This window comes from Cricetulus griseus, assembly GCF_003668045.3.
Source record: "Cricetulus griseus strain 17A/GY chromosome 1 unlocalized genomic scaffold, alternate assembly CriGri-PICRH-1.0 chr1_0, whole genome shotgun sequence".
NCBI classification, from domain to species: Eukaryota; Metazoa; Chordata; class Mammalia; order Rodentia; family Cricetidae; genus Cricetulus; species Cricetulus griseus.
The window spans coordinates 36,713,113-36,738,848 of record NW_023276806.1 but is presented as its reverse complement, the minus strand read 5'-3'; the positions used below and the strand labels follow the sequence as shown (position 1 = coordinate 36,738,848).

General features: G+C 38.2%; 1 protein-coding gene across 2 annotated transcripts in view; it reads right to left on the bottom strand.

Annotated features, from left to right (window-relative positions):
- Positions 1-746: 746 nt before the first annotated feature.
- Positions 747-25,736, bottom strand: part of Abcd3 (ATP binding cassette subfamily D member 3) — a 54,569-nt gene continuing 29,579 nt past the window's right edge. For both annotated transcript variants that reach the window (XM_027395630.2, XM_027395631.2), the window contains exons 8-23: positions 25,483-25,539; positions 23,453-23,595; positions 20,412-20,481; positions 19,037-19,106; positions 18,848-18,945; positions 18,665-18,756; positions 17,249-17,340; positions 17,093-17,165; positions 15,458-15,521; positions 12,276-12,353; positions 12,113-12,178; positions 11,923-12,012; positions 11,371-11,490; positions 7,210-7,314; positions 3,126-3,182; positions 747-2,195 (exon numbers count right to left, since the gene is read on the bottom strand). In XM_027395630.2, the coding sequence (XP_027251431.1) occupies positions 2,118-2,195; positions 3,126-3,182; positions 7,210-7,314; positions 11,371-11,490; positions 11,923-12,012; positions 12,113-12,178; positions 12,276-12,353; positions 15,458-15,521; positions 17,093-17,165; positions 17,249-17,340; positions 18,665-18,756; positions 18,848-18,945; positions 19,037-19,106; positions 20,412-20,481; positions 23,453-23,595; positions 25,483-25,539 (1,353 nt within the window). In that variant the 3' untranslated portion in view covers positions 747-2,117. The remainder of the gene's footprint in view (positions 2,196-3,125; positions 3,183-7,209; positions 7,315-11,370; positions 11,491-11,922; positions 12,013-12,112; positions 12,179-12,275; positions 12,354-15,457; positions 15,522-17,092; positions 17,166-17,248; positions 17,341-18,664; positions 18,757-18,847; positions 18,946-19,036; positions 19,107-20,411; positions 20,482-23,452; positions 23,596-25,482; positions 25,540-25,736) is intronic.

The following is a 25,736-nucleotide window of genomic DNA, read 5'->3' as shown; positions in this document are numbered from 1 at the left end:
ACACACACTTCATGTCAGCGATGCTTAGCAACACTGTTTACACATGTTCTCATTAGATACAAAGAATTTCCAGACACACATTCTTGATTTGCAGAACACAATCCATAAAGTTCTTCCATTCACTTTCTGATTTACTGTCAGGTAAACTAGCATTTTTCAGTGTAGTGTGTGATAATTATGCAGAGAATGACTGCATAATCATTCATGTTTTGGAAACACAGCTATAGCCAGCCCTAAGAAAACCATCCATAATGTTAGAATACACTGGGATTCTCCTGGAAGATTTTCTTCTCTGCCTCAAACGATGAGGCACTCTGTTATTAGACTAAAACAAGGAAGGAATCTGGAGGCAGACAAGAGGATGAATACTTCTGTTAGCAGCCTTGGGGTAGCCTAGGAATCTGAAAACTTATAATTTCCCTATGCCTTATAGCCTTTCCCAGGGTGGACCATCTTTTAAGGTCTCCTGGCTAGCTGGTAGCATTTGTGAGGTATAAACATTTGGTAAGGATTTTCTTTTCTAAGAAATACACCTTAAAAATGTAATTAGCTGGGCAGAGTCGAGTGTGCAGCACTCATGAAGCAAAGGCAAATGGATCTCTGTGAGTTCAAGGCCAGCCCGATTTACATAGTGAGTCCCAGGCCAGCCAGAGCTACAGAGTGAGACCCTGTCTAAAACTAGAAAACAAAAAAATTTAAAGCTCATTTAATAAGGTTTTGTAAAAAGACCATCTGGGTGCTAAAAGCACTTTCTGAACGTCAGCATTTATTTAAGCACAAGAGTCAACAAGAATGCACAAAGGTTGTATAGGTTTATCCATTTTTTTTTAATCTGAACAGAAAATAAGTATACAAGTTTGCTAAGGAGACATGGTAAAACTGAATAGAATGTATTTATGGAATCAGTACATCAGGTTATTTGGGTAGTCAGTGATTCTGAGTTATGCAGAAACAAGACTATCAAATGCCCCTTTCTGAACCCATTTGGTAAAACTAATTTCACAACCACCTATTGATCACGTCCAGTCTTGGCTCTGCTTTGTGCAAACACCACATGTAGCCATTAATGGTGCTCAGCCACCAGAGATGATTTCTCAACATGGTAATGCAGACACAAAAGCAGTTGTACAGGAGTCAGAGACCGTTCCAGGAAATGTCATTCACCCAAGTGCATGATAATGTTTAGCATTTTTAAAAACATAAAACTACAGTCAAGGACAGCAGTAACATTTCGTGCTCAGTGTGTTACTTCATGTAGTGCCTCTACAGTCATAAGGTGTTCACCATTATACAACCACATTTCTGATGAACCTGTCCAATTCTTGTCACAAAAATCTAAATTTCTTGTAAGACCTTGACACAAGAGGATCATGCCTAGATATTCCAAACATTGCTAAGACTGAGTGTAGTGTGTAGTAACCACAATCTGTAAGCACAAATGCACACACTGTTGTATACCACCACAAGAAACCTTCGAAACAACTCAGTCTAAGAGACCGAGAGGGTTACACTTATTATTTAGCTAAAGAAAATCCAAATGGCTCTCTTGGAGTCAAATAGCTCAAGGCATGTATGAAGAATGAGTATAAATGTAGCAGCTAAAGAAATCTGCCACTGTGTAATAAATGCTATCCTGTACCGATGGTATACATTTTAATAATACATTGTGATTGGTTGGTTCCCATTACCATGGGGCACATAGAAATGAAACTCAAGACTTTGTTAGAATAGAGCAGCTAATGACCCCAGTTTTAAATAGGGTTCTTCATTAAAAGAAAAGATAGAGCCATAAAAGTCAAATTAGCTGACTTCAAATGGTTTACATCCCAGGATGAATCAGGTTACACTGATTTAAGCCCAATTTAATTCAGGCAGGTTTTTTAACCACAAGAATAAGGACATTCTTAGTACATAATTAATAATTAAACCAACATATACACAATTAGCAATATCCTATACAATATTAAGTGTTTTAACATGTTTCAATTATCCTGTATCTAGTCAATTTGTTGCTTTGTTTTTTTAAAAAAACAAGCTTAACTTTATTTTACAATGCACTTTGCATTAACAAATGCATTCTTGTTTCATTGAAGCAGGTGAAGTTCTCAAGATCGTCTCTATGATCCAAACTCAACTGTATCTTCTGTGATCTTTTTGAATTCATAATTGCCTCTGCCATCCATATGCAGGTAGTACTATGGGAGAAAAGGGAAAGTCATAACTAAGAACAGGTACATTTGCACTCTTCTTACCTTTAAGGATGATGACTCCACAGCTCTGGATTGCAGCTCCGAGCTACCAGGATGTCCTGTGCCAGAGCCTGGACAGCTCACCAGTGCAGCACTGATTTCGTCACTGCTCAGCTACCAATCTCTAAAGTCTTTTGTTTAGATTCAGCAGGGAGAAAAAGGAGCTAGCTATTCATGTGCCTTCTGAAGACACAGAACAATGCCTCCTGTTTTTATTAGTGAACTTTTATATATAAAGATGTTTTGCTGTTTATTTTCTGTATGGCTATTTCTTAGCTGTTATTTGTGTTCCCCTCCTTCACAAACACAAGGCCTAGGGCTAGATCCCAGAACGGAGGGGGGGGGGGGAAGCAGAAGGGAAAGTTAGAGAAGGGTAAGATGAGAGAAGTGGAGGGAAGGGGAAAAAACTCTGTTCTCAACATTACCCTACCAACCTTATGGATTGGATTTCTATACCAATGCAAAGTATCTTTGTAAATTACTATGACTATATAACAGATCCCGTTTTCTTACATTCCAAGCACGGCTGGCATTATAGTCCTGACCTCTGCTGAAAATGTTCCTAAAATTTTGCAATCTAACTTAAGACTTTGTCTTCTGTCTAACCTGAGTGATAAGGACACAGTTCATTAACCAATAGCTATTATACAGCAGTCACTTATAACTCTAGAGAACTAACTGCTCTTTAATCTCTGAAGAGCTAGAGTTTATGGACATTATAGCTTTCAAAACTGATGACAATAATACCCAACAAAGTCCTACTGCATACTATAAAACTCAAAATCACCATGAGATCCAAAATCAGTCACCAAAACTCACATTTTTTTTAATGTAAGACAAACATTCATCACCCCACACAAAGAAAGAAATACAAACCTCGTGGTGTTTCCAAAGTGATTTTCTGTGTGAAACAGTAAAGAGGGTAATGCCAACCTAATGCAAAGAAAAGGTTTATATTTACATCAGTTAACAGCAAGCTACAAATTACACATACATTTAATTTGTTAGGATATCATATTCATCGGCTACAGTTAAGAATTAATATCAAAACACACATCCCTACATTTAATTTATTATGAAAATTAGTAAGATAAAAATAGCAAAAGGTTAAAATCAGGACAAAATGGCATAAATGGTCTACAGTCAATTTGCTTTCAAATGCAGGGTTATAATTCCCCATTGTAGAGTCTTATTTTGGAATGTGTCATGGAATTCAGACACATCTAAAGTGTGATTATTCCCTCTCTTCTAGAGGTTGTAAGGCAAAATTCTGCATGTGTCTGCAGTAACATATACAAATACTGGCATTGAGACAAAAAAGTTTAAATATCTTTTATAAGTTTGGATCAGGTATTGTTACCCAATAAGCTTGCTATAAAATTATAAAATATTTCCATCTTGATCCTGCTATCAGGGTCTTGACTGCATTTCAGACTCTCAGAGGAGCATTGACAACAGAACTGCAATTGTTCTGGATCAGTGCGATCAATGGTTCTCCACTGAGGGTGAGCTCTCTCTTGTGGACATCTTGGTTATGTCAGAATTTTTATTTTTTTTATTTTTTATTTTTTTGTATATTGAGAACAATACTGCCATCTAATGAGTAGACACTAGAATTGCTGCTAAACATAGTGTAATGCCCAGGACAGCACTGTACAACTGTCTAGGAGTGATCCAGCCAATAGATAGGAGGGGGAGAAACACTACCTCAAGTCAGATCCTCAACACACACCTCTCATGTTTGGGACATGAGGCAAATTTCCACCATGATTTTTCAAACTCATTTTATTTTTAAAAAGGACTTACTCATTTTTATGTATATGAGTGTTTAGCCTGCATGAATGTAAATCTACCATCTACATAAAGTACCCTCAGAGGCCAGAAGAGGGTGTCATATTCTTTAGAACTGGAGTTACAGGTGGTTGTGAGCCACCATGTGAATGCTGGGACCTGAACACAGGTCCTCTTGTAGAGAAGCAAGTGCTCTTAACCACTGAGTCATCTCTCCAGACCTTATTTTTATTTTTATTTTGTATTAGTTTTAAAAGATTAACCTAAGTAAATTCTGGATAATTTCTACCATGACATTTTACGACTAAATTATTCTGCTGGCACCAAGTGATATCACTTAAACTGTATCATGAGCTTGGTTGCCATGTGTAAATTAGTGAGGACATGCATAAGAAGATAAGCACATTATCACCAGCTTTGTTAAACATACATTCCAACTGCATCAAAAGCCCACTTAGACATATTTTTCTGTTCCTGATTTTGTAATTGGATTAGACCTTAATTAGAGTTGGCATACGGTATATTACAATCACTTAAGCCAAAACACAAAAGCAAAGTTTAAATTCTGAGATCTGAACAACAGATGCTACCTTTTCCATAATTAAATTTCATGCTCATGGCTTAGTTTTGGCCAAGAAGCATCACTGTTCTCTTTAATGTTAAACATTATGAATTGAGCTGAAGTGTTGCTTTATTTCATTTGTAAATTTACACTTTGCAGTCAGAAAAAAGTTCTCTGGCTGGCAAGACCCCTTAGTGGGTAAAGACACTTGCCACCAAGGCGAAGTTTAATTTCTGGACTGCCATGGTGGAAGAGAACTGACTCCCACAACTGTTCTCTGACCTACACCAGGAGCAGCATGGCACACACATATACTATATCTACAAACAAATGGTTTTAAAAGGTTTTAAACTTCAGGACTCATTCCCTCACTTTCTGCTTCTTTGCATTCAGCACTATTATGGCAATGTTGTTAACATTGAAATTGAAAACTCAAGTGCCCTTTCTTCGCTTAAATGGAATGTGTTTTATAGATTTAGACAATCTTAAAAACAAAACAGGCAACAACATAGAATTGACAGGGTAAAGCTGTTAAGTCTAAAACAACCTTATGCAATGAAAGCATTATAAGCATCTCTAATACCTATACAACTGGAAACCACATACAAATTACTAAAGGGGATTCAAAAATTGAAAAACAAACAAAATCAAAAAACCAGAAATACAATGTTTAAATGATCCTATGAGAAGACTACTGAAGACTCTTATTATCACACCATCTTTTTCAACCTTTCATATGCATTTGGGTCATGTGGGAATTCTGTTACTATGCCATTCTATCTGGCTAAGTCAGAGACTGTATTTCTTACAAATTCCCAGGGACTGCTAATGCTGCTATCCTCCAAATGGCAGGAATTTGGTGTGTGTGTGTGTGTGTGTGTGTGTGTGTGTGTGTGTGTGCGCGCGCGTGCGCGCATGTGAGCATGTATGTACAACATGACTATTTTTATTTATTGGAAACACCCCAAATATAGATAAAGTGTTAAAATACTCCCGTAACTCATTTACTCACACAGGACCTCTAAAACAGAATATATTATTTTTCAAATCTAACAATACTACAGATTGCTGTAGCAATCCCTAAACACAAAAATCTCACCAGGACTAGTGAACAAGTACTTAAATAATGGCAGTATAGCCAGCCTCACATTTGTCAACTGAAAGAAATTTGGTAAAATACTGTTCAGACAAAATAAACTACCAAAAGAACAGCTTGGGAGAGGACTTAGAAGATATACAGCAATTGCAATGCATGCATAGCGGCTAGATTTTGGCTCTTTAGCACCCATGTAAAAGCTGGGCAGGTGTGGTGGCCCACCTGGAATCCCAGTGTTCAGGGAGCAAAGACAGGTCTAAACTAATGGAATCAACAGCCCCAGGTGCAAGAAGAAACTTTGCCTCAGTAAATGAATAGAAGTACTATTAAGGATACCAAAAATCAACCTGTATCATCCACATGCTGATGGGGCAAGTCCTTCTGTGTATGTCTATCTGATTGGTTGCTGAATAAAGTACTGTTGGCCAATGAAGAAGCAAGTTAGGTGGGACTAGGAGTCAAGGAGGATTCTGGGAAATGTAGTAAAGATAAGTCTTGTAATCGAGGCAGGAAGTGACATAGCAGGCAGACTTAGAATATAAGCAGGAAATCACACTCTTGCTCTTGCTCTTGCTCTTCCTATTTCTATTCCTCCTGCTCTCTTCTCTACAGAGCCTCCATGTGATCCCGGGAGGAGGACACGAGTGGAAGGCATCCTCAATAAGATACATCTTATAAAATATATAGATTTATGATAATTAAGACTGAGCTAGCATATAAGAAATCCTAGTCAATTGGCCAGCAGCACTGTAAACTAATAGAAGACTCTGTGGTTATTTTGGGCACCCACGTGGCGGCGGGGCTCGCACAGATGGAGTAAAGACTTATCGTTACAGCATGCACCTTATGCATGTACACCACACATGCAAGCACACAGAAGCACAGGCACATATGCCACCAACACATACACACACAAATTGAAAAACATTTAGATTACCAAATGGTTACAATTGATTTTTCTTGATTCAAAAAGTGATATATAGGTAAAGATTTTTGTTTTTGGGTTTTTTTGTTTTGTTTTGTTTTGGTTTGGTTTTTGGTTTTTTGAGACAGGGTTTCTCTGTGGCTTTGGAGGCTGTCCTGGAACTAGCTCTTGTAGACCAGGCTGGTCTCGAACTCACAGAGATCTGCCTGCCTCTGCCTCCCAAGTATTGGGATTAAAGGTGTGCACCACCACCACCCAACATAGGTAAAGTTAATGGGTCAAAGGAGTGATAAAAATTTTTTGAGCATAAGTAATGAGATAAAAGGTGGATATATTTAAACACTGTACCATGTCTAAGAAATTGCTTAAGAGAGTTATATTTAGAATGCATGGAAAATTCCTCGTATTCTGTTCATATCTAACATATTTAGAAGACACTGATAATTTGTTGTCCTCTGTTCATACCTATTAGTTACCAATTTAAAGAGAAGACAGGGCATTACCTTTTGGTAGCAATGTCACTACTTGTAATTTCCTTTTGGTATGGGTTTGTGGTTGGACATGAGACCTGTGGCATGGCACTTACCTTTCGACAGTGGCTGTAAATGTAGTCTTCCACATCAACACTCACTGCACTTGTGCATTCATCCAAAATGGCAAACTGGGGTTTATGATAAAACAATCTTGCCATCTAAAGCACAAGAGGAAATAGTCTATATAAATGGAGGCAGGCCTAAAAATAAAACTAATAACGAAAGATAATTTTACTTCAGTTAAATATGCTTTTTGAAGTCTTATAAAACTCAAATATGAAAATTATTCTAACTAAAAGCATCATTCCAAGAGATAAAAATAATACAAATAAGAAATTGTTTTACTTTCATCTTAAAGGGAGAAATAGAGTATGTGGGAAATATTTATTGCTAAGAGAAAAACAAAAACTGGTGCAAGATGTGATTGAGTTTTAAAATAATCAACGTACACATACAAACAAGTTTTGTGTTTTAACTAAACCTTAACATTCAGATTACAGATGCCTCAGATATTGCTTAAATAATGACACCTGTTAGAGTTCAACCAAGCATCTCTTCGTGCACCTGCCAAGTCTCTATTGCTGGTCCTGGGTGTGCACAGCTTTTGAAAGCGTCCTCTGATTTTGTAAAAGGACTCAGGAAGCACTAACCCTTACATTTCTTTTTCTCTTACTTACATTCCAAGTGTATTCTGTTTTCTAGAAATGGTCTGTCCTAAACAGCTGACCTGAACATTGGGGAACTCTTGCTCCCCAGACTGATAGCTGAGATACCAGCATGGGACTGATCCAGACCCTGAGAACGTGGATTTCATTGAGGAGACCTCGGAAATCTACAGGACCTCCTGTAGTAGTTCAGTACTTATCCCTAGCATAGGTGTGGACTTTGGGAGTCCATTCCACACAGAGGAATACTCCCTGAGCCTAGACACACGGAGGTGGGCCTAGACCCTATCCCAAAGGATACAATAGACTCTGATGACTCCCTATGGAAGGCCTCACCATCCAGGGGGGAGCAGAAAGGATATGTGATAGACAGGGTTTTAGTTGGGGGTGGTGGTGGTAGGGGAGGACTGGACGGAGAAGGGAACTGGGATTGTCATGTAAAACAATCTTGTTTCTAATTCAAATTAAAAAAATGTGAAAAAAAAAAAGAAATGGTCTGTCCTTGTCTTGGACAGTTACTCTAATTTGTCACTTGCCCCCAACAGAGATGGTCATGTTGCAAAACCAAAAGACATGTTCCTAAGCCCAATCAACTTTCCTTCTGTGAAACATTCTACTTGAACCACTCCCTCCTTGAAAGTAACAAAAAGCCACGGGGAGTCCTCCCCCTCTCTGCTGTCTCACTACTTTTAGTGCCTTCCCACTCAGCCATTAAGTTATCTGTGGGCTCCTCAGAACTAAATCCCAGATCCTCTTCCTTCTCCCTTAGAGCTAGAAGCTGAATCTTCCTGGCCTAACCCTGTCTTAACCCTCCCTCTCAGCCACTCTTAATTCAGAGTTTAAACTCCACTCACTGTTCCTCACCTCTGCTGTGCCCTATCCCAGAGAACACTTACTTTCTGCCTGGGTTACACAATCTCCAGCTCCCACTCTGCTTTTCTCCATTCTCTGGGTAACCAGGGAGAATCTATCACATACGGAAATCAAAGAACTTCACTCAACTTAAACCTTCTCCACAGCTTATCCTGTTTCATCTCCAAAGTCTTGTAAAGTCTTCCTCCCACCTGCTCTGATCTCCACATGCCAGCCAGCACTGTCTCTTCCCATCACTCAACTACTAAGATAAAGCATCCATATGTCACAAGGCCTTAGACTCACACGGCACTTTTTCCTTTCTTTCCTTCTGCTTTTGCTGTTGTGTTCTTTGTTTCTGTTCGACAGAGGCTCTCATTCTGTACCTCTGATGGGCCAGAACTCACTACGTAGCCAAGGCTGGCCTAAACTCATGGCAATCCTCCTGCCTCTGCTTCTGGAATGCTGGAACCATCCCTGTGCTATCCCATCAAGCTTTTTTTCTTAAGTCCCAATGCCTGACTCTGGTCCAGACATCTTTCAAGTGTCTGCTCAATGTCACTCAGTCCAAGTGGACCCTCTATGGAATTGCAATTGTCTGTATACTTGAGTTTCCTATTTCTTTGTGTGCTTGCCTAAGCTGTAAGAGTCACGAAAATAAAACCACGATTAAGCCACTATAATATACCCAAAGCTTACACTACTGTGCTATTCATTTATGTACCAAGTGGATAACTAGAACAAGCTGCTTTCTTGGGTTTACACCTATGTGCATGAGGTGAGGAAGAGGAAGCAGCAAACAGACACTATCACATAGATACACACTGACGGCATTTCACAAGTGCCTCTCTTTTCTCATTGTGTGTGTGGAGGTGTGTGTCTCCATCTCCCTCCATGCTGTCAGCTACTTGTCCCCACAAAACAAGGAAGTTGTAAAGCAAACATGCAAAACCAATGTACTGCCTAAGCTAAGCTTAATAAGCTACCTTTCACCAGTTCTAACATTAACTGTCTGCTTGGCAAGCCCTAAATCACTAAACTGCAGTTTCCTTGATGAGTGGGATGGTCACAGTGATTACTTCCTACGACCATTTGAAGATACAGTGTGTTAGCCTTTGTAATCTGCTTGGCATATTGACTAACATCTACTAAGCACTCAAAAATTAGCTGTCATTGCTCTGAATAATAGCCTCTTCTTTTCAAGTAGCAAATGAGTTTTTTCTGCAGAGAGGTAAAGTAGTATGGTAGAAAACTGAAGATTGGGGTTGGGAAGATGGCTCGGTGGGTAAAGTGCTAGTTGGGTAAGCATGAGGACCTGAGCAAGTTCCCAGCACCTGTGTAAAAATTTAACAAAAAAAAAAAAAAAAAAAAAAAAAAAAAAAAGGCGGGCATGGTGGTATCCACCTGTATTCCAGTGCTAAAAGGCAGAAAACTGATCCCATGGCCTTACTGGCCAGCCACCCTAGCCAACTGATGAACTCCAGATTCAATGGCAGACCCTGTCTCAAAAAGTAAATGCAAAAGACATCTGATGTAGACCTCTGGAGTCACTGCTGGTTGTAAGCTGCCATGTGGCTAATAGGCATCAAACCCACGGTCTCTAGAAGAGCAAACAGTGCTCTTAACTACTAAGCGGTCTCTCTAGCCCATTTTTTTTTTTTTTATTACTAATTGATATAGGAAGGCCCAGCTCACTGGGACAGTACCATCCTGGGGCAAGCAGGCCTGTGCTGAATAAAAAAAACGGCAGCTCAATGTGAACCTGCAAGAAAGGTAGTAAGCAGCATTCCTTTGCGGTTTCTGCTTCAAGTTCCTACCTTAAGTTCCTGCCCTGTTCCTGATGATCTGTAACATGTAAACTAAAATAAACTAATTCTCCAAATTGGATTTGGTCGTGTTTATCACAACATTCAAAAGCAAACTGGGACAGAAATAGTTCCAGAAAGTGGGGTTTTGATACAATGGTCCTGACCATGTTGTTTTTTGGAAGGATAGTGGAAGCATTTGGAACTTGGAACTAGAAAAGCCACTTGTTGCTTAGAGCTTAATGGGCTGTTCTGTGGGAGCTTGGAAAATAATAAATAAGGAAGGGATGGTGTACTAGAAGAGTAAGTGCTGGAAGCAGGGGGAAAATCTGTTTTTTCAAGATAACTCTGTTATTATATAAAAAAAAATCAAACTGTCTTCCCAATTCTTTTTATATTAGGAAAGTTTTAAAGTTCTAAATAACTTTAGGAGGTTAGTGAGTGGAGAAACAAAGTTATATGTAACAATGAAGGGCAGAATGAAGAACTAATGTTTCTAATGCTTCCAGCTGTGCAGGGAGAGCAATCTGGAAGAGATGAAAGCGCCATCTATTGGGAAAAGCTACTGAAAGATGTTGTAACCTACAATCATATCCTTACAGGGCCAATGGCTGCAAAGTCTCCTCCCTAACTTCTAGGAAAATGAACTGGAAGGATATAATAGATCTACAGCTTGCCCTTTCACAGAGCAACCACATTACTAATACATGCTTCAGAATTCCAAATTTATATGAAGTTAAATATTTCCTAGCACTTTTATTGCAATTTAAACTAACTAATACAATGATAGCTGCTGAGTAAAGACAAAGTCCTGTGTTAGGATTAGCCAAATTCTGGATTCTAGCAGTGACTCTAAACAAGCATTTGGTACCAGTCTTCTGAGGATACTGACCGCCATCCTTTGTTTCTCTCCTCCACTGAGTACATCCATCCAGTCCTGAACACTGTCCCAGCCTCCTTCCCGTTCAAGGATGTGACCCAACTGCACATTATCCAAGTACTCTTTCAGCACCTGTATGCAAAGTTAAAGTCCGAATAAATGGTTGAGAAGCTAGTGTCCTGTCTTACCTTATTTTTTAGACTAGTTCAGTAACTTCATGTCTAACCACTTGGATAGCTAGGTGCTCTTCAGAAAAGAAATGGCACAAAGCTGGCCTGACTGCCAGTCTCTAGCCATACCCTTGACAAAATGTCTGGTAGCTTAAAGATGGTAACAATATCATATAACCACAGGATGAGGGTAATGAGGATATAGCACTGTCACGATGGTTAAAACATGCCATAAGTAATACTTAAGTAAAGCAGCTATCTTCTTACCACTGACTGGAAAGTTGTTTACAATGGTTTGGAAGGCTTACGTTAGGCAACACTATCTGGCATTTAAAAAGACAAAGAATCTGAAGTGGGGCATGCTCGGTGAATGCAGGATGTAATCACTCCTTACTTGGTCAGATATCCCCTTCTTCTTCTGATCCTCTTTTCCATCTGGATATATCACTTGGTCTCTCAGTGTTCCCAAGGTCATATAGGGTCGCTAGTAGTCATAATGATAGAGTAAGAGTCACTAAAAGTACATTTTAAAATATTAAACCAAAGATCTTAAAGGTTACAAAATAGCTCAAACAAAGTCTTACCTGGGGAACATAAAATAACTTTCCTCTCTCAGGTTTAGTAAGTTGTCCTCCAAAAAGAGGCCATAACTATTAACACAAAGAAAGGACAAAAGTGACTATGAAATTCATAACCTAACAGATAACAAAATAAGATGGCAAGCTCTGGAGACCAGTATGTACATACTTCACCAAGAACTCTGAAGAGGGAACTCTTTCCACAGCCATTTGGACCACAAATGAGAACATTGGCCCCAGATCGAACCTGAAAGACAATAGTGAGTCTTTGAATTAACCAACTAACTAAATTAACCAGTATATTTCTTTAGAGCCAAAGGGGTCTTTGCTAATTATTAGCATCTAATTTTATCTGTAAATGTGGTGTCGGATACAACTGTGGAGTGATGTAGGGAGGAATGTTTTACTTCTGCTTACATTCAATTTTTATTGTTTCCTTTTTTCATTTAAAAACCATTATTGATTTAGACTGTTCAATGCAGTCTTAGTCAGAATGTAAAATTTTAACTTAACTGTAGAGTAGATTCTTTTATTTAGAGGCCTATATTTACTTAACAGTATGTCACAAGTATCCTTCCAGGTCATTGTATTTATGTCCCTCTTGTCCATTCTTTTAATGCCTGTAGTACATACTAAGAATGTACCATAACTTACCTAAAAACTCCCCAATGATTAAACATGTAGGTCATCTTTTCTTTTGCTCTTTTAGATAACACTGTGCATAACTTCTGTGTCAACAAGAATATGTATAATAAATAAGTAAATTAAATTGTAAACTACAGACTAAGTATGTGGAGAAAAGCCACAGAGGTCAAAGTACACCTCACTGCAAGTGACAACTGGGAAAACTTCCAAAGGTGTCTTAGGAGCTTATCATGAGAAACCTTTCCTGTCCACCCACAGCAAGCAGGCATGAGGACAGGAATGAGCCTCACCTCATGGGACAGACAGACTGGTTCTGCTAGAGAAGACAGCAAAAGAGAACAGTAGGCTGGGCTCAGAGAGGTAAGAGGTAGGAATTGTAGGTAGCATTTGGCAAATTCTAAAACATAGCACAAGCCAACTAATGGATAAAATATACAGCCACCAGCATTATTCAAGGTAGCGGAAAGGTGGAAACAGCCCAAGCAGCTGAAGGGGTAAACAGAATGCAGTAAGTGCACACAATGACTACTATTCTGCTGAAAAAGGAATGAACTATGCCTGTACTGAGAGCTCACAAAGGATGAGGGTTACAATCTCAGTCTGCAGAAAGCTGCTTGTTTAGCTATAATGTAACACAACATGCAAGCAAGTAGGAAACATGTGCTTTGTGGTGGCCAAGTGTGCCTAATGACAACTTTCCAAAAGAAAGGAATCCTGATTTTCAAAAGTAATCCAGGTGGGCACAACTAACAGAAAATGATAAAAAAAAAAAAAAAAAAAATTGAGGGATGTTTGTTTCAGAAAGAAACTCCGTGTTAAGGAAAATCCTGGGAAGACAAACAAGAAAAGGCCTGATCTAACCTAGCGGTAAGTCAAAAAGAGACAGAAAAGGGTCTTAACAGCAGACCAAGAGGACAGGAAGTCATACAGCTTCGTATGCAACGAAAGAGAAACCAGGGACCAAAGGTAGATACAGGGGAACACAGCTATGAGGGGAAAAAAGGAAGCCACAGTAATTCTGGGAAAACCAGGGACTCAGAAAGACTTGGCCAATGAAACTAAAACAAAAGAAGCAGTGGTGAGCACAGACTGTCTGAGTGGAGCTCAGGGCTGGCTGGAGGTAAGGAGGAGTGGCTGCCTTACAAAGGCAGCATCCCGGTGACTGAGAGGAGTACTTCTCACCCTAGGCCTGTCAATATTTGCTAACCTCAGTACAGTTTCTACTTCCTGTTACAGTTCCTGGCTTTAAAGGAAGTATGATGATACAATACTCACCTTGTATAGCTAACACTTTCTACTTCTCTTACTTAAGACAATAGATATATTTAGTAAATATAAATTAGTAAGAGCAGAAAACTAAAGAAAACCTAAAACTATAAGAGTTTAAAAACAAATCTAACAATATTCCTTATAAGCTATTGGGAAACATTTCAGTGAAAGCAGCTAAAAAACAATCTTTACATTAAACACATACAAATGAGTACACACAGAGCAAGACTGTCTAATACTGTCATGCATGGCTGTATAAATCAAGCTAAGTAAAATTAATTGCACTCTACAATCGAGTCATCCTGCACCTGCTACACTTTCAGTGTTCAACACCACCAGCCACAGAGCAGCAGCACTCTCCTGGGTAGTGCTGTTACAGGATGGCATCTGGTACTTAAGAGACCATTTGTAGGATAAGAATATATTACTAATTTTTAAGACTTCTAGCTCAGAAAATCTCAACAAATAGCCTAAAACAGTAATCCTCAAAATTCAAGACACAAATCCCACAAAAACAGCCATGGACTGCCTTTTCATTTTACTTCAGCCCATCATATCACCAGTTTAATTGGGAAAACATACTGAATCAGCATCACTGTTTATTTGTCAGCCATCCTACAATCTACATGAAGTGCAACTGTGCTGCCAGGTTTTCAGAGGCTAGTAACATGGGTCAGTTGATAAAGACACTTCCTACCAAGCCTGATGACCTGAATTCAACCCCTGGAGCTCATATAGTAGATGAAGAAAACCTACTCACTCAAATTGTGTTCTAATTGACATACTCAATATGATATGTGCTCCACCCCCAACACACAACACACAAAATATGTAAATAAAATGTAAAGAGAAAGAGAATGACTTTATATTGTTTGTATGGATATAAATCTTCCTGAACAACCGGGGGGGGGGGGTGTGTGTTGACTTAAGAGTTCTTTTATTTAAGGAGATTAAAGTTGTATTTGCATGCTTAAGTTTTCATTACACGTGGAAATTCTAATTAGATGCACCTTCTTATCATGGACTTCATTTGCAAAAAACATTTTAAAGATTATCTTTTCATCTGTGTATGTGCATGCCTGCATAAGTTTATGTGTACCATGCAGGAGCCTGCAGAGACCAGAGGAGGATGCCAGATCCCCTAGAACTGGAGATACAGACAGTTGTCAACTGCCATGTGGGTGCTGGGAACATAGGTTCTAACTGCTGAGCCATCTCTCCAACAGAACAAATTTGATGCAGTAATCTCTGAGATTTTAAAGTCCAACCAATTTTAAGAAAAAATGATATTTCTATATGGTCAAAGATTAGTTTCAAATGTAATAGTATGGGTTTAGATAGAGACAATTCAAACCTTAAAGTTAATTTAAATATTCATTTTTTCAGTTCATACTTTGAAGATAATTTAAGCTTTTATATTAACATTCTAAAACTTACTTCAAAACTAAGATCTCGGATCAAGATATCTCCATTTGGTGTTGCTAAAGGTACATGATCAAACCTAAAAGGGCATTAATAAAAAAGAGGGAAATTAAAAAATTAAAAACAAGGAACTCAAATAACTCAATACCCCAGATAGAAATAAGCCAAATACAGAGAAAGACCATCCAGATACTTCATGAAAGAATACATTAAGAAGACAAAATACAACTGAAAAGGTTCTCAAGATCTCTAACAAGCAGAGAAATACAAATGAAAACGGCAACTCGTATCACCTGTTAAGGATGACAGTTCTCACAAAAGACAAGGTACATGCTGGTGAGATGCAGAGGAAAGGGAACCCTTAACCACTTGCTAAGAATGTAATTAAACAGCAATGAGAGGAAACAGTATGGAGTTCCCTCAAGAAAAAAAAGATTTTACTGCTTTAAGTTCTCTGCTTCAGAGAGACAACCCTATTCCAGAGTGATATTCAAAGGAAATAAAATACTTCACAGAGTAGTATCTGCACTTGAACACTACTGCAGTATGGGGAAACTCCCTCAATATCTTTCAAGTGATAAAAGGATAAAGAATATATCATGTATAAGCACATACAAAGGAGCATTATTCAGCCTTTTAAAAACAAACAAACAACAACAACAAAACCTGGGGCTAGAGAGATGGCTCAGTGGTCAAGAGCGCTGATTGCTCCTCTAGAAGACCAGGGTTCAATCCCCAGCACCCACATGGCAGCTCACAACTGTTTGTTGTTCCAGTTCCAGGGGACCTAACACCCATGGCAAAACACCACTGCACATAAACTATAAATGAAGAGATGGCTCCATGGGTAAGAACACTTGTTGCTCTTTCAAAGGGCCAAGTCAATCACATCAGGTGGCTCACAACCTTTTGTAACTCCAGTTCCAGGGGATTCAATGCCTTTTTCTGCACAAACATGGTACACAGACAGATGGACAATGCAGGAACACACACAAGCACAAAAATAAAAATCCTTTTTAAACTCCTATTAACCACAAACATTTTTAGAAGGACTGAATCAGTCATTTTTGATGGTAGAGAGCATCATAATAGGCATATAGGCAAATAGGCTGCCATATAGGCAAAGTGAGACAGAAAAACAAATGCAGTTCTTATATAACTTATATGCAAAATCTAAAGAGTTTAATCCATAGAAGAGAGCATGGTAGTAATTGTAGGGGCCGGGGAAAAGGAAAATGGAAGTGATGTCATTCAAAATATATAAAAGCTTTGATCATGAAGGAAGATGAGTAAGTTCTAGAGATCTAACCAGCAGCACCGGGACAACAGCTAAAAATATGTTCTACATACATGAAATGGCATGTACACACATACACACATTCAGATGAAGAGACAGATAAAATAATTGGTTGGAATATGGACATTATTTTCAGTGTGTATATAATATCAAAACATCAAATTAAATACCTTAAATATATATATATATATATATATATATATATATACCTTTTATGTCAATGATATGCCAAAGCTATTTAAAATTTTTAAAATGTCAATTTTAAGTTACACAAGTAACTACAAGCTGAAGAGAAAGGCTGCCATGAAGTGTAACAAATGCGTACAGTACAGTACAGCCTTTTCTGTACATACTTTATAATGTTGTCCACATTGATGATTTCTCCAGCACCAGGTATCAAGGGACCAACTTGTGCTCCTTCAGTACCTTAAATGGAAAACAATTATTAAAACATCATATATTAGGAAAAATTTAAAACTGTAACTACAAACTATGATGTTTATATTTACCCTTTTCCTGCTGTGACACCATTGTGCGTTCATATTTGCCATGATTTAAATCCTTTAGTACTTGCATTAATTCTGTAATCCGAGCCGTAAAACTAAAATTTAACAGAAACCATAATCAAAAGTCCAGGCTATTGTGACATCTTTTGTACAACTTTAACTGAAGTGTCTAAAATTATAACAACTTAAGGGACATAAAAGACGTCTCATCAGCATAAAATATTAATGATAACACATGTGTCCTATTTTGCTACAGTAAAAGAGAAAGAACAGGAAAATAAGGGAAGAGGTTTCACAGGATCCTCATCTCAACAACACCGCATTAAGAAGCAAGACAACAGTGTTTCCCTTTGTCAAGTATTCTTGTTAGTACATTCTGCAGACACAGGGAGGTTGGGCCCTGAGCTGCTGGAGTGACCCTGTTGTATCAGAGGGAAGGATACACTAGATGCATACTGCCTCTCTACGAATGGGAAAATATGCTCTCATATTCCGAAGAAGGGAGAAGATGAAGAATTCTTAATATATGATGGAAATAATGGGACAACAGAAGTCAATCCAGTGACAAGAAGGTGGGGAGTTGTCCCTATATCCATGAATTTCGTGTGCATTAAATATGATGTTTTTAATATACCAATCACTCCTTAATAAAATGGTTTTTTGTGGGGAAGGAAAGCTAGCGTGCATGAACTTATACAAGTCTGAGGAAGTTACTAAAGAGTATAGCACATATCAGCTTCTCAAGAACAAGTCCTCACAGTGTTGATGCTGTCTTGTTATGAAACCCTAGCAGCTATGACTTCAGAGAGAACACAGGAACAGACACAGACCTATAAACACCTGAGGGCAGCAAATTCCCTTAGGCAATCCAAAGTCTGTGGCATTTTTCACACCCCGGTATTGTTTGCGGTTTCTGCCTTCTATGTCAGCTTCTGAGGTGTTTAATCCCATCCCATGACCTAAGACAACTTTGCTACTGGGTAATATATCTACAACTACCTACAGATGCCACAAGGTTTATTCCATTAAAATCAACCTCTACTCATTTATTTACCTAACTTGTCAGTACAAACCCTTAGGAGATGAAAATCTATGGCTGAGAACAAAAATGTTAAATGTAAACCTACTCACTAACTTAAATTTCTGTAAGAATGGGCTGCCAACAATGATAATTTCCCAAATTATCCAGGGCAGTGTCTGTGAAACACAGCAAACATCACACTACTCTAGTTAAGACTCAAAATAGTTGTCTTAGGGAAGCATGAATTCATTGAGAGAGAGGACTTCCTTAACTTTCTACCAAAACCAGCTCCCCAGAGTAGTTGCTCCCTCATCTCAATCTCAATTTTGTGCCAGCATTTTAAGAACAATATATGATTAAAAACTGTTCTATGCATTTACTTATTTTACAAATCTTACCCAGCCAATCTAGTCATTTCACGCCCAGCCAAAACTATACGACCCAGAGCTTGAGACATCCTCAAAAGCATTCTTCCACTTTGGTAGTAGTCCTTAAAGGGAAACAAGTATTAGATTTTGCTCAGTTTTAAAATAAAAACAAAGCCTTAATTTTGAATGTTTGCTTCATTAGTATTGTTTTACCTCTAGGAGCTCTGAATGTGTACTATGAAGATGTCGAGGATGAGACAAGTCTAGGAAAGGCCGACTGACAACCAGGTACCCAACTACAGTGGCAACATCTGCAACAAAATAGTTACAATTTTAGGATTTTAGGTATCATTTCACCTTTTCCACAAATCATGTCACACCATCTCTTTAAAACATACTTACATTTGGCAATGATGCTATCAATGAAACCCATAGAAAACCGAAAGAAAATGAAATTATGTAGGTGTTCCACCTAACAGAAAACAAAAGAAAAATGTATTTTTTACTAATTTTGCTAAGGCTAAAGCACAGTTAATTTATAAACAGGTACTGAGTAGCTATGATTTCTGACTCTGTTATACATCATACAAGGAACACAACACTAAGAAGAAAGCAGGTTCCCAACACACACACCATCAAACCATTACTTAACAACACTGATTACTTAACAACAATATAGTACATATAATAGTATAATGCTATTTATAAAACTGCTAGACACATACCCAAACTTATCAGTCACCAAAGCTAAAAGGAAGGATGAGAAGCCATTTCAAATAGGCTTGTCAGAGAAGGTAAGGCTGTAATTAGTTGTTAGCATCTGGGCTGAAAACTCCTTGGCTGAGAGAAGCAATGTGAAAAACTGGTGAGTGGACAGCAGTCTTCTGGAAAGAGCTTTAGACCCCTCTTATCAGCGGGCACTCTAAAAACTCAAGTGTGGTAAATGGCTAAAATCCAAGTTTTGATATAGCCTACGACAACTTTTTAGTATTTGTAAAATATGTACTTAATATCACAGTTTTTCACTAAAATATTAGCTCCCTGGAGGCAAGATTTTACCTATCATGCTCACCACCTAACTGTCATTAGCATCTAATGATGGCACCCACCAAGCACCCGACCTGGTACTTAACATCTTCTGAGTGAGTAAAGCTATTTAAATTAAAATTTTCCAAGCAGGAATAAAGAAAAACTGTTTTTAAAAAATCTTTATATTCCAAATCAAAGGTCACTTGTGCTGTAAATCAAGTTTTATTAGCATAGCCATAGCCACCTAAACATGCATTACAGTCCCAACAAAGACTATATGGGCAGGAAACCTAAAATATATACATACTATCTTGTCTGTAAGATAGTTTCCACTAGTGTGTGGGAGCCATGAACTTAATCATCCAATGAGACTTCTTTAACAACTAGCACAAAAATGTACAAGATTATTTTAGTGAATCAACCCATTTGGTAAATAGGGAATTTATTGTTGATATAAAAGTTTTAAAAATCATTTTTAGTTTAAAACACAGTATACAGACTTGCTAAAATACATCTTTACACATTTATACATGTATAAATATACAGAAAAAAAAGCATGTGACCTTCAAGTGTTTTGCTTGGTTTGGTTTTTCAAGACAAGGTTTCTCTGTGTAGTCCTGGCTGGCCTGGAACTCACTCTGTAGTGCAGGTTAGCCTTATCTCAGAGATTCTCCTGTCTCTGCCTCCCAAGTGCTGAATTAAAGCGGTGAGCCACCACCACCTGATGACCCTCAAGTGTTTATCTTACCAGTTTTCGGAAGACTGAGTGGATTGTCTGCTTTTCCCGTTTATTCCCATTGTAAAAGGCAATTTCTTCACTATTAAAGAAAATAATTCAGCAATTAATGTCAATATTATCTCACCCTAAAATGTAACTGAAATGCAGTGTTCAATGGGTGAATATTTATATTTGCATGGACATCTTGGTCCAGTGTGATGACTCAGGGAGTAAAATGCTTGCTGTGCAAGCCTGTCAATCTGGGTAACATATCCTAAACCTACATAAAGGTAGAAGGAGAGAACAAATGCCACAAAACTGTCCTCTCACTTCCAAGAGCACTCAGCAGCAGGCCCCCTCCTCAATAATAACAAAACAAATAAATAAAATAAAGATAAATAGCCATAAGTGGCATAAGTCAAGTGAGGGACTGTACTTGAGATCCTGTTTCTAGCAAAGTTTTAGGAGTACATGAGCACACACCCGACTGAATCACAGACTGAACCATAAGCTACCTGCATGTAGCCCAGCTGTTAAAGATGCAGTGAGCAAATGCTCATAAATTGTAAATGAGGCAGAAGAGGAAGACACTTTGATATAAAGAAAGATTAGGCTGGGATGGACATTATAGACCACAAGTTAAATTGCAGACATAAAGGAGAGAGAAGACAAACATAGCAGAAAAATAAAAGTAGTAAGGTTTTGATATACAACCTCTGGAAAACAGCGAAGAGTGAAGTCCTGACTGACAGTGCTGCAGTGCCCTCAGGGCTACATGCACCAAAGGTTTCATTTATTCCTCGTAACAGTTTCCTGAGAGTGTCAAGGGGTTCACAATGCCCACAAAGATCTTCAGCAGGAAAACCCAGGTCCATACAGATGAGAAAGGCTCAGTGTAATTAGTTAAATTCTTTAGAAGCCAGTACCTTACAGATGAAGCAAGGTTCAATGTAATTAGGCACATTCTTTACAGTCATGTAACTAGCAGAGTTCAGCAGCTAAAATTATCACTCTTGTCCAAACTAAAGCTTACAGTCTTTCTATCCTGTAAGTATGATGTAAACCATCCAAGCAAAGTTACAGATGGCTGTGAGCCACCATGTGGGTGCTGGAAATCAAACTTAGGTCCTCTGCTCTTAACTGCAGAGTCATCTCTCCAGCCCCTACAAATACCATGGCTTGGCCACACTGAGAATGTATGTGGGGCTAGTGAGATGGCTAGACAGCACTTGCATGCAGGCTGAAAACTTAAATGCCATCTCTGAACTCAAGGTGGCAGGACAGAACAGAGGCCCCCACATGGGTACTGCTATGAGCCTGCACACACAATTTAATCACAGTGGACACCCAAAACCTCAATATTCAGAACACTAAGGCAGGAGAATTGGGAGTTACATAGTAAGAAAAAGAAAGAAAAATAAGACCAAAGACAGAGTGAGAGGAGGGAAAAAGAAGAGGAGGGGAAGGGAGAGAGAAGAATCTCCTAAAGAAAATGAAATGAAAATGGCCACCTTAGGTCCATAGAGAGTGGCACTATTAGGAGGTATTGCCTTATTGGAGTAGGTGTGGCTTTGTTGTAGAAAGTGGGGAAAGTGCTACACTAGGAGGTGGGCTTTGAGGTCTCAGAGGCTCAAACCAGGCCTATGTCTCAGTTACTTCCTGCTGCCTGCGGCTCCAAACAGACTTCTCAGCTACCACTCCAGCACCATGTCTGCCTGCATGCTGCCTTGTGTTCTGCCATGAGGAAATGAACTAAACTGAACTATAAACCAGCCCCAACTAAATGTTTTTCTTCAAAAGAACTGCCGTGGTCATAGTGTCTCTTCACAGCAACAGAAACCCTACCTAAGACAGGGTGGTATACATGACAGGGCAGAGCCAAAAGAAGAGCCAGCAAAAGCTGTGCACTCAACTGCTCTGTCCTAAGGATTCTTATGTGACACAGACGATGTCTCTACTATGGAGCATGTCTGCTTTCTAGTAAAAGCTTTTCACTAATTAAACCCACTATTATTCCCCTGCCTCCCTAGAGCATGAAACACCACATACAAAATTCATATGATTTTAGCAAGGAAGAAAGGGAAGAGGACACTACTTTTTGTTTGTTTGTTTGTTTGTTTTCAAGACAGGATTTCTCTGTGTAACAGCTCTGGCTGTCCTGGAACCTGCTCTGTAGACCAGGCTGATCTCAAACACATAGATATTCACCTGCCTCTGCCTCCTGAGTGCTGGGATTAAAGGCTGGCTGGAAGAGGAAACTATTAAGAGTACAATCTCCTAAGTAATTCTGTAATTTTCTACAGAGTACCCTACATAGTATTACATAAATACTAGAACCTTCAAGATTGACTTCACGTTGGCAGATGGACACAAGAAAATTTACAGAGCATCCTAGCTCCTGATCAAAACGTGAGCCAGAAGCATGCATGTAGAGCTGGTTCCTCATAACAACTCCATTATCTATCTACAAGAAAGTGAAGCTATGACTAACTTGCTAAAATCACGTAATAAAACAGAATTGATAGGTTGAAAGGGTAGATTTTGAATCTATTATGGATGGCTTCAATGCCTACATTTTTTCTTCTTGTTTTAGATCTCCAAACTGTCCAGAGGTCTAAGGCATTGCATCAGTGGAAGAGTGCCTGCCTGCATTCAAAAGACCCTGAGGTTCAATTCCCAACACCCCTTCTACTCCCCCAAAAAAGAAAAAGAGAAACCACTGAGCACTGCAAAACAGTTGCAACTTTAAAAACTCTACAGATAAGGCAAAGTTTCTTTGAATAATACAAATTTGAAGTATATCATGACTAAATTTTAAATTGAAAATCACATAAAATCAGTCAATAGAAGACATGAAGAGGTGTATCAAGGAAACTACAGGCTAAGACAAAGGGTGCTTGAAACATACAGTATTTCTACTTTATAAAACTAATATTCTTCACAATGCTTATTTTCAAAACAAGAAAATACTACACTATTTCAGTAACTATACTATTAGGCTTTCAAGTCAATATAAATGAAATCAATATCCACAAAAATTTTCATTATAGTTCTAGAATGTTTCTCCTTACCTATTTGTGATAAGTCGAGAATTAACGTATCTATATTCTCCTTCATACTTCTGCTCCGTTATTGTCATCTTCCCGATGGGTCTTCTGAGTCGAGTTAGGAACAGCCCAGAAACAAGCAAGTAGGCCATCATGCTTGCTGGGCCCTGTGGTTAATGAAAGAGAATGAAGCACAAAACCCACATGTAGAAGGTCTGTAAGTAACAGACTCGGAGAAAAGCTGAGCCTTTGCTTATTTTTCTTTCTTTCTCCTGTAGCTCCCGTCTCCAACTGTTCACCTAAAACCTCTCACAGGACTTACCCTCTCGGTCATCTAACACTGTTCCACTGGAACCCTCTTAATGTTCTCCCGAGTCAACAGAATTCTCAGAGCTCCTATCTGAAAGTTAATATTTCCCTAGGTTCCTTCCTTAGCTCTGGTCTCATCCTAAATTCATACTTCTATTCCCATCATTTTTAGAGCACAAGATACTTTGCCAAGTATGTGCCATATATCTTCACCCCAACAGTGTATAGGTACCTCAAGACAATTCCTTAACGAGCCATCTGCCTTTCCCAGCTTGTACACTAATCTTTTATCTCCTATACTTTACAACTCTGTAAATAACCTCATAGCCCTTAGGAAGGTTCAACCAGTTCCCAAACCACTCTACATTTCTACTCTATATTTTTGTATCTCTCATATTCAAATCAAATTTGTCCCAATCAAAACTGTTTTCCTGAACATGTCATTCAGTGGGGCTGTTTTTCCATCTGCTAAGTTTAGCTTATCTAATGGACATCCAAGTATCTCTTCAAAACAGTTAACCGTCAGCTCCAATGCTTCCAGGAACTAAATACTTTGCTAAAACTTCCATTAGTGGACATTTCTCACTTCATTATAATTGTCTGAATAACTACTTCTTTAAACATTGTAATTTCCCTTCTGCAGGAACTGACTCAATCTTTTTAGCTAGTACAATGCATATGGATGTATGTACCAAGATATTTCAAAATTGTACCTGACTGATTGAACACACTTTAATAAAGACAGCAAATGAGCAGAGGTGCTGTGCTTTTAAAATGCTGATGCAGAATTGTACATATCAATATGGAAAAGTACAAGAAAATATAAATTACGGTATAGAGACTAGGTACATTAGGTCTTATCACTCTTATGGAGTGGTTAGCTATAAAACCTGAACCACAGGGCAGTAAAGAGAAAAGCAGGTAATTCAAACAACAGAAAAGCAATAAAAACAACCAGGAAAATATTAATCAACCACAAAAATGAATAAAAAAACACATATGCATTGATCCATAAAACTAACACAGTTACATAGTTTGCTGTAAATTTTAACAAATATTAAAATAATTATTCAAGTTAGACATCAATAAGACTCAAAAAGATTCTTGTCACCACAAATATCACAAACAAGAGGATAAGGCTCATGGACTAGTCAACCATTTATCATTATAAAACACTTCTAAAATGAGTATTTCATTCTGAGTATATTACTGATCTTATTCTAACTTTTTATTAAAATGATTTGCTGTCAAATTTCTCTTTAGACATTACTTTGGAACAATAAGTACATGTGAGATCAATATATGTAATGTGTGTTTAAATATTTCTAGCTGTTATTGCCAGAAAAAAATTTAAGTAATTTAAAAAATATTAGAAAGCCAAATTATGACACTTTAAAGCCTCTAGTATAGTATTATTTTACAACTAGGTCATGTTAGGTATAATGTGAAGATATTCCCAAGCTTAAAAACATTTTTTCTTAGACCTTCACTATGACCAAAACACAGTACTGTAGATTTTAAAATGTAGAACAGGGTAGTAACATAACTCAGTGAGTAAAGACACTTTTGCCAAGGCTGAGTTCAATCCCTGGGATCCTACATGGTGGAAGGAGAATAAAACTCCTACAAGTTGTTCTGTGACCTCCGCATGCATGCATGCGTGTGTACACACATGAGCTCGAACACGCACTAGTATATATGCATTCATTTGTATACAAATGAAAGAAGAATAAAAATGGACTCACCTGAGCTCCAATTGCACTTGTTAATTTGAAAATATACAAAACTATATCTAAAAATGGCTGTAAAATAAACATTAGAATATACAGAATTAGATCTCTTGAAATGGAGATATCTCAAAATAATGGCTACTGACCATCAAGTGGAAGAGCTATTTTCATCACTAAGAAAAGCTCTATTAGAATAATTACCTATTCATAACAGTAATATTAGGACATTAAACAAAATTACTTGAGTTATAATTCCAAATCTGCTATGC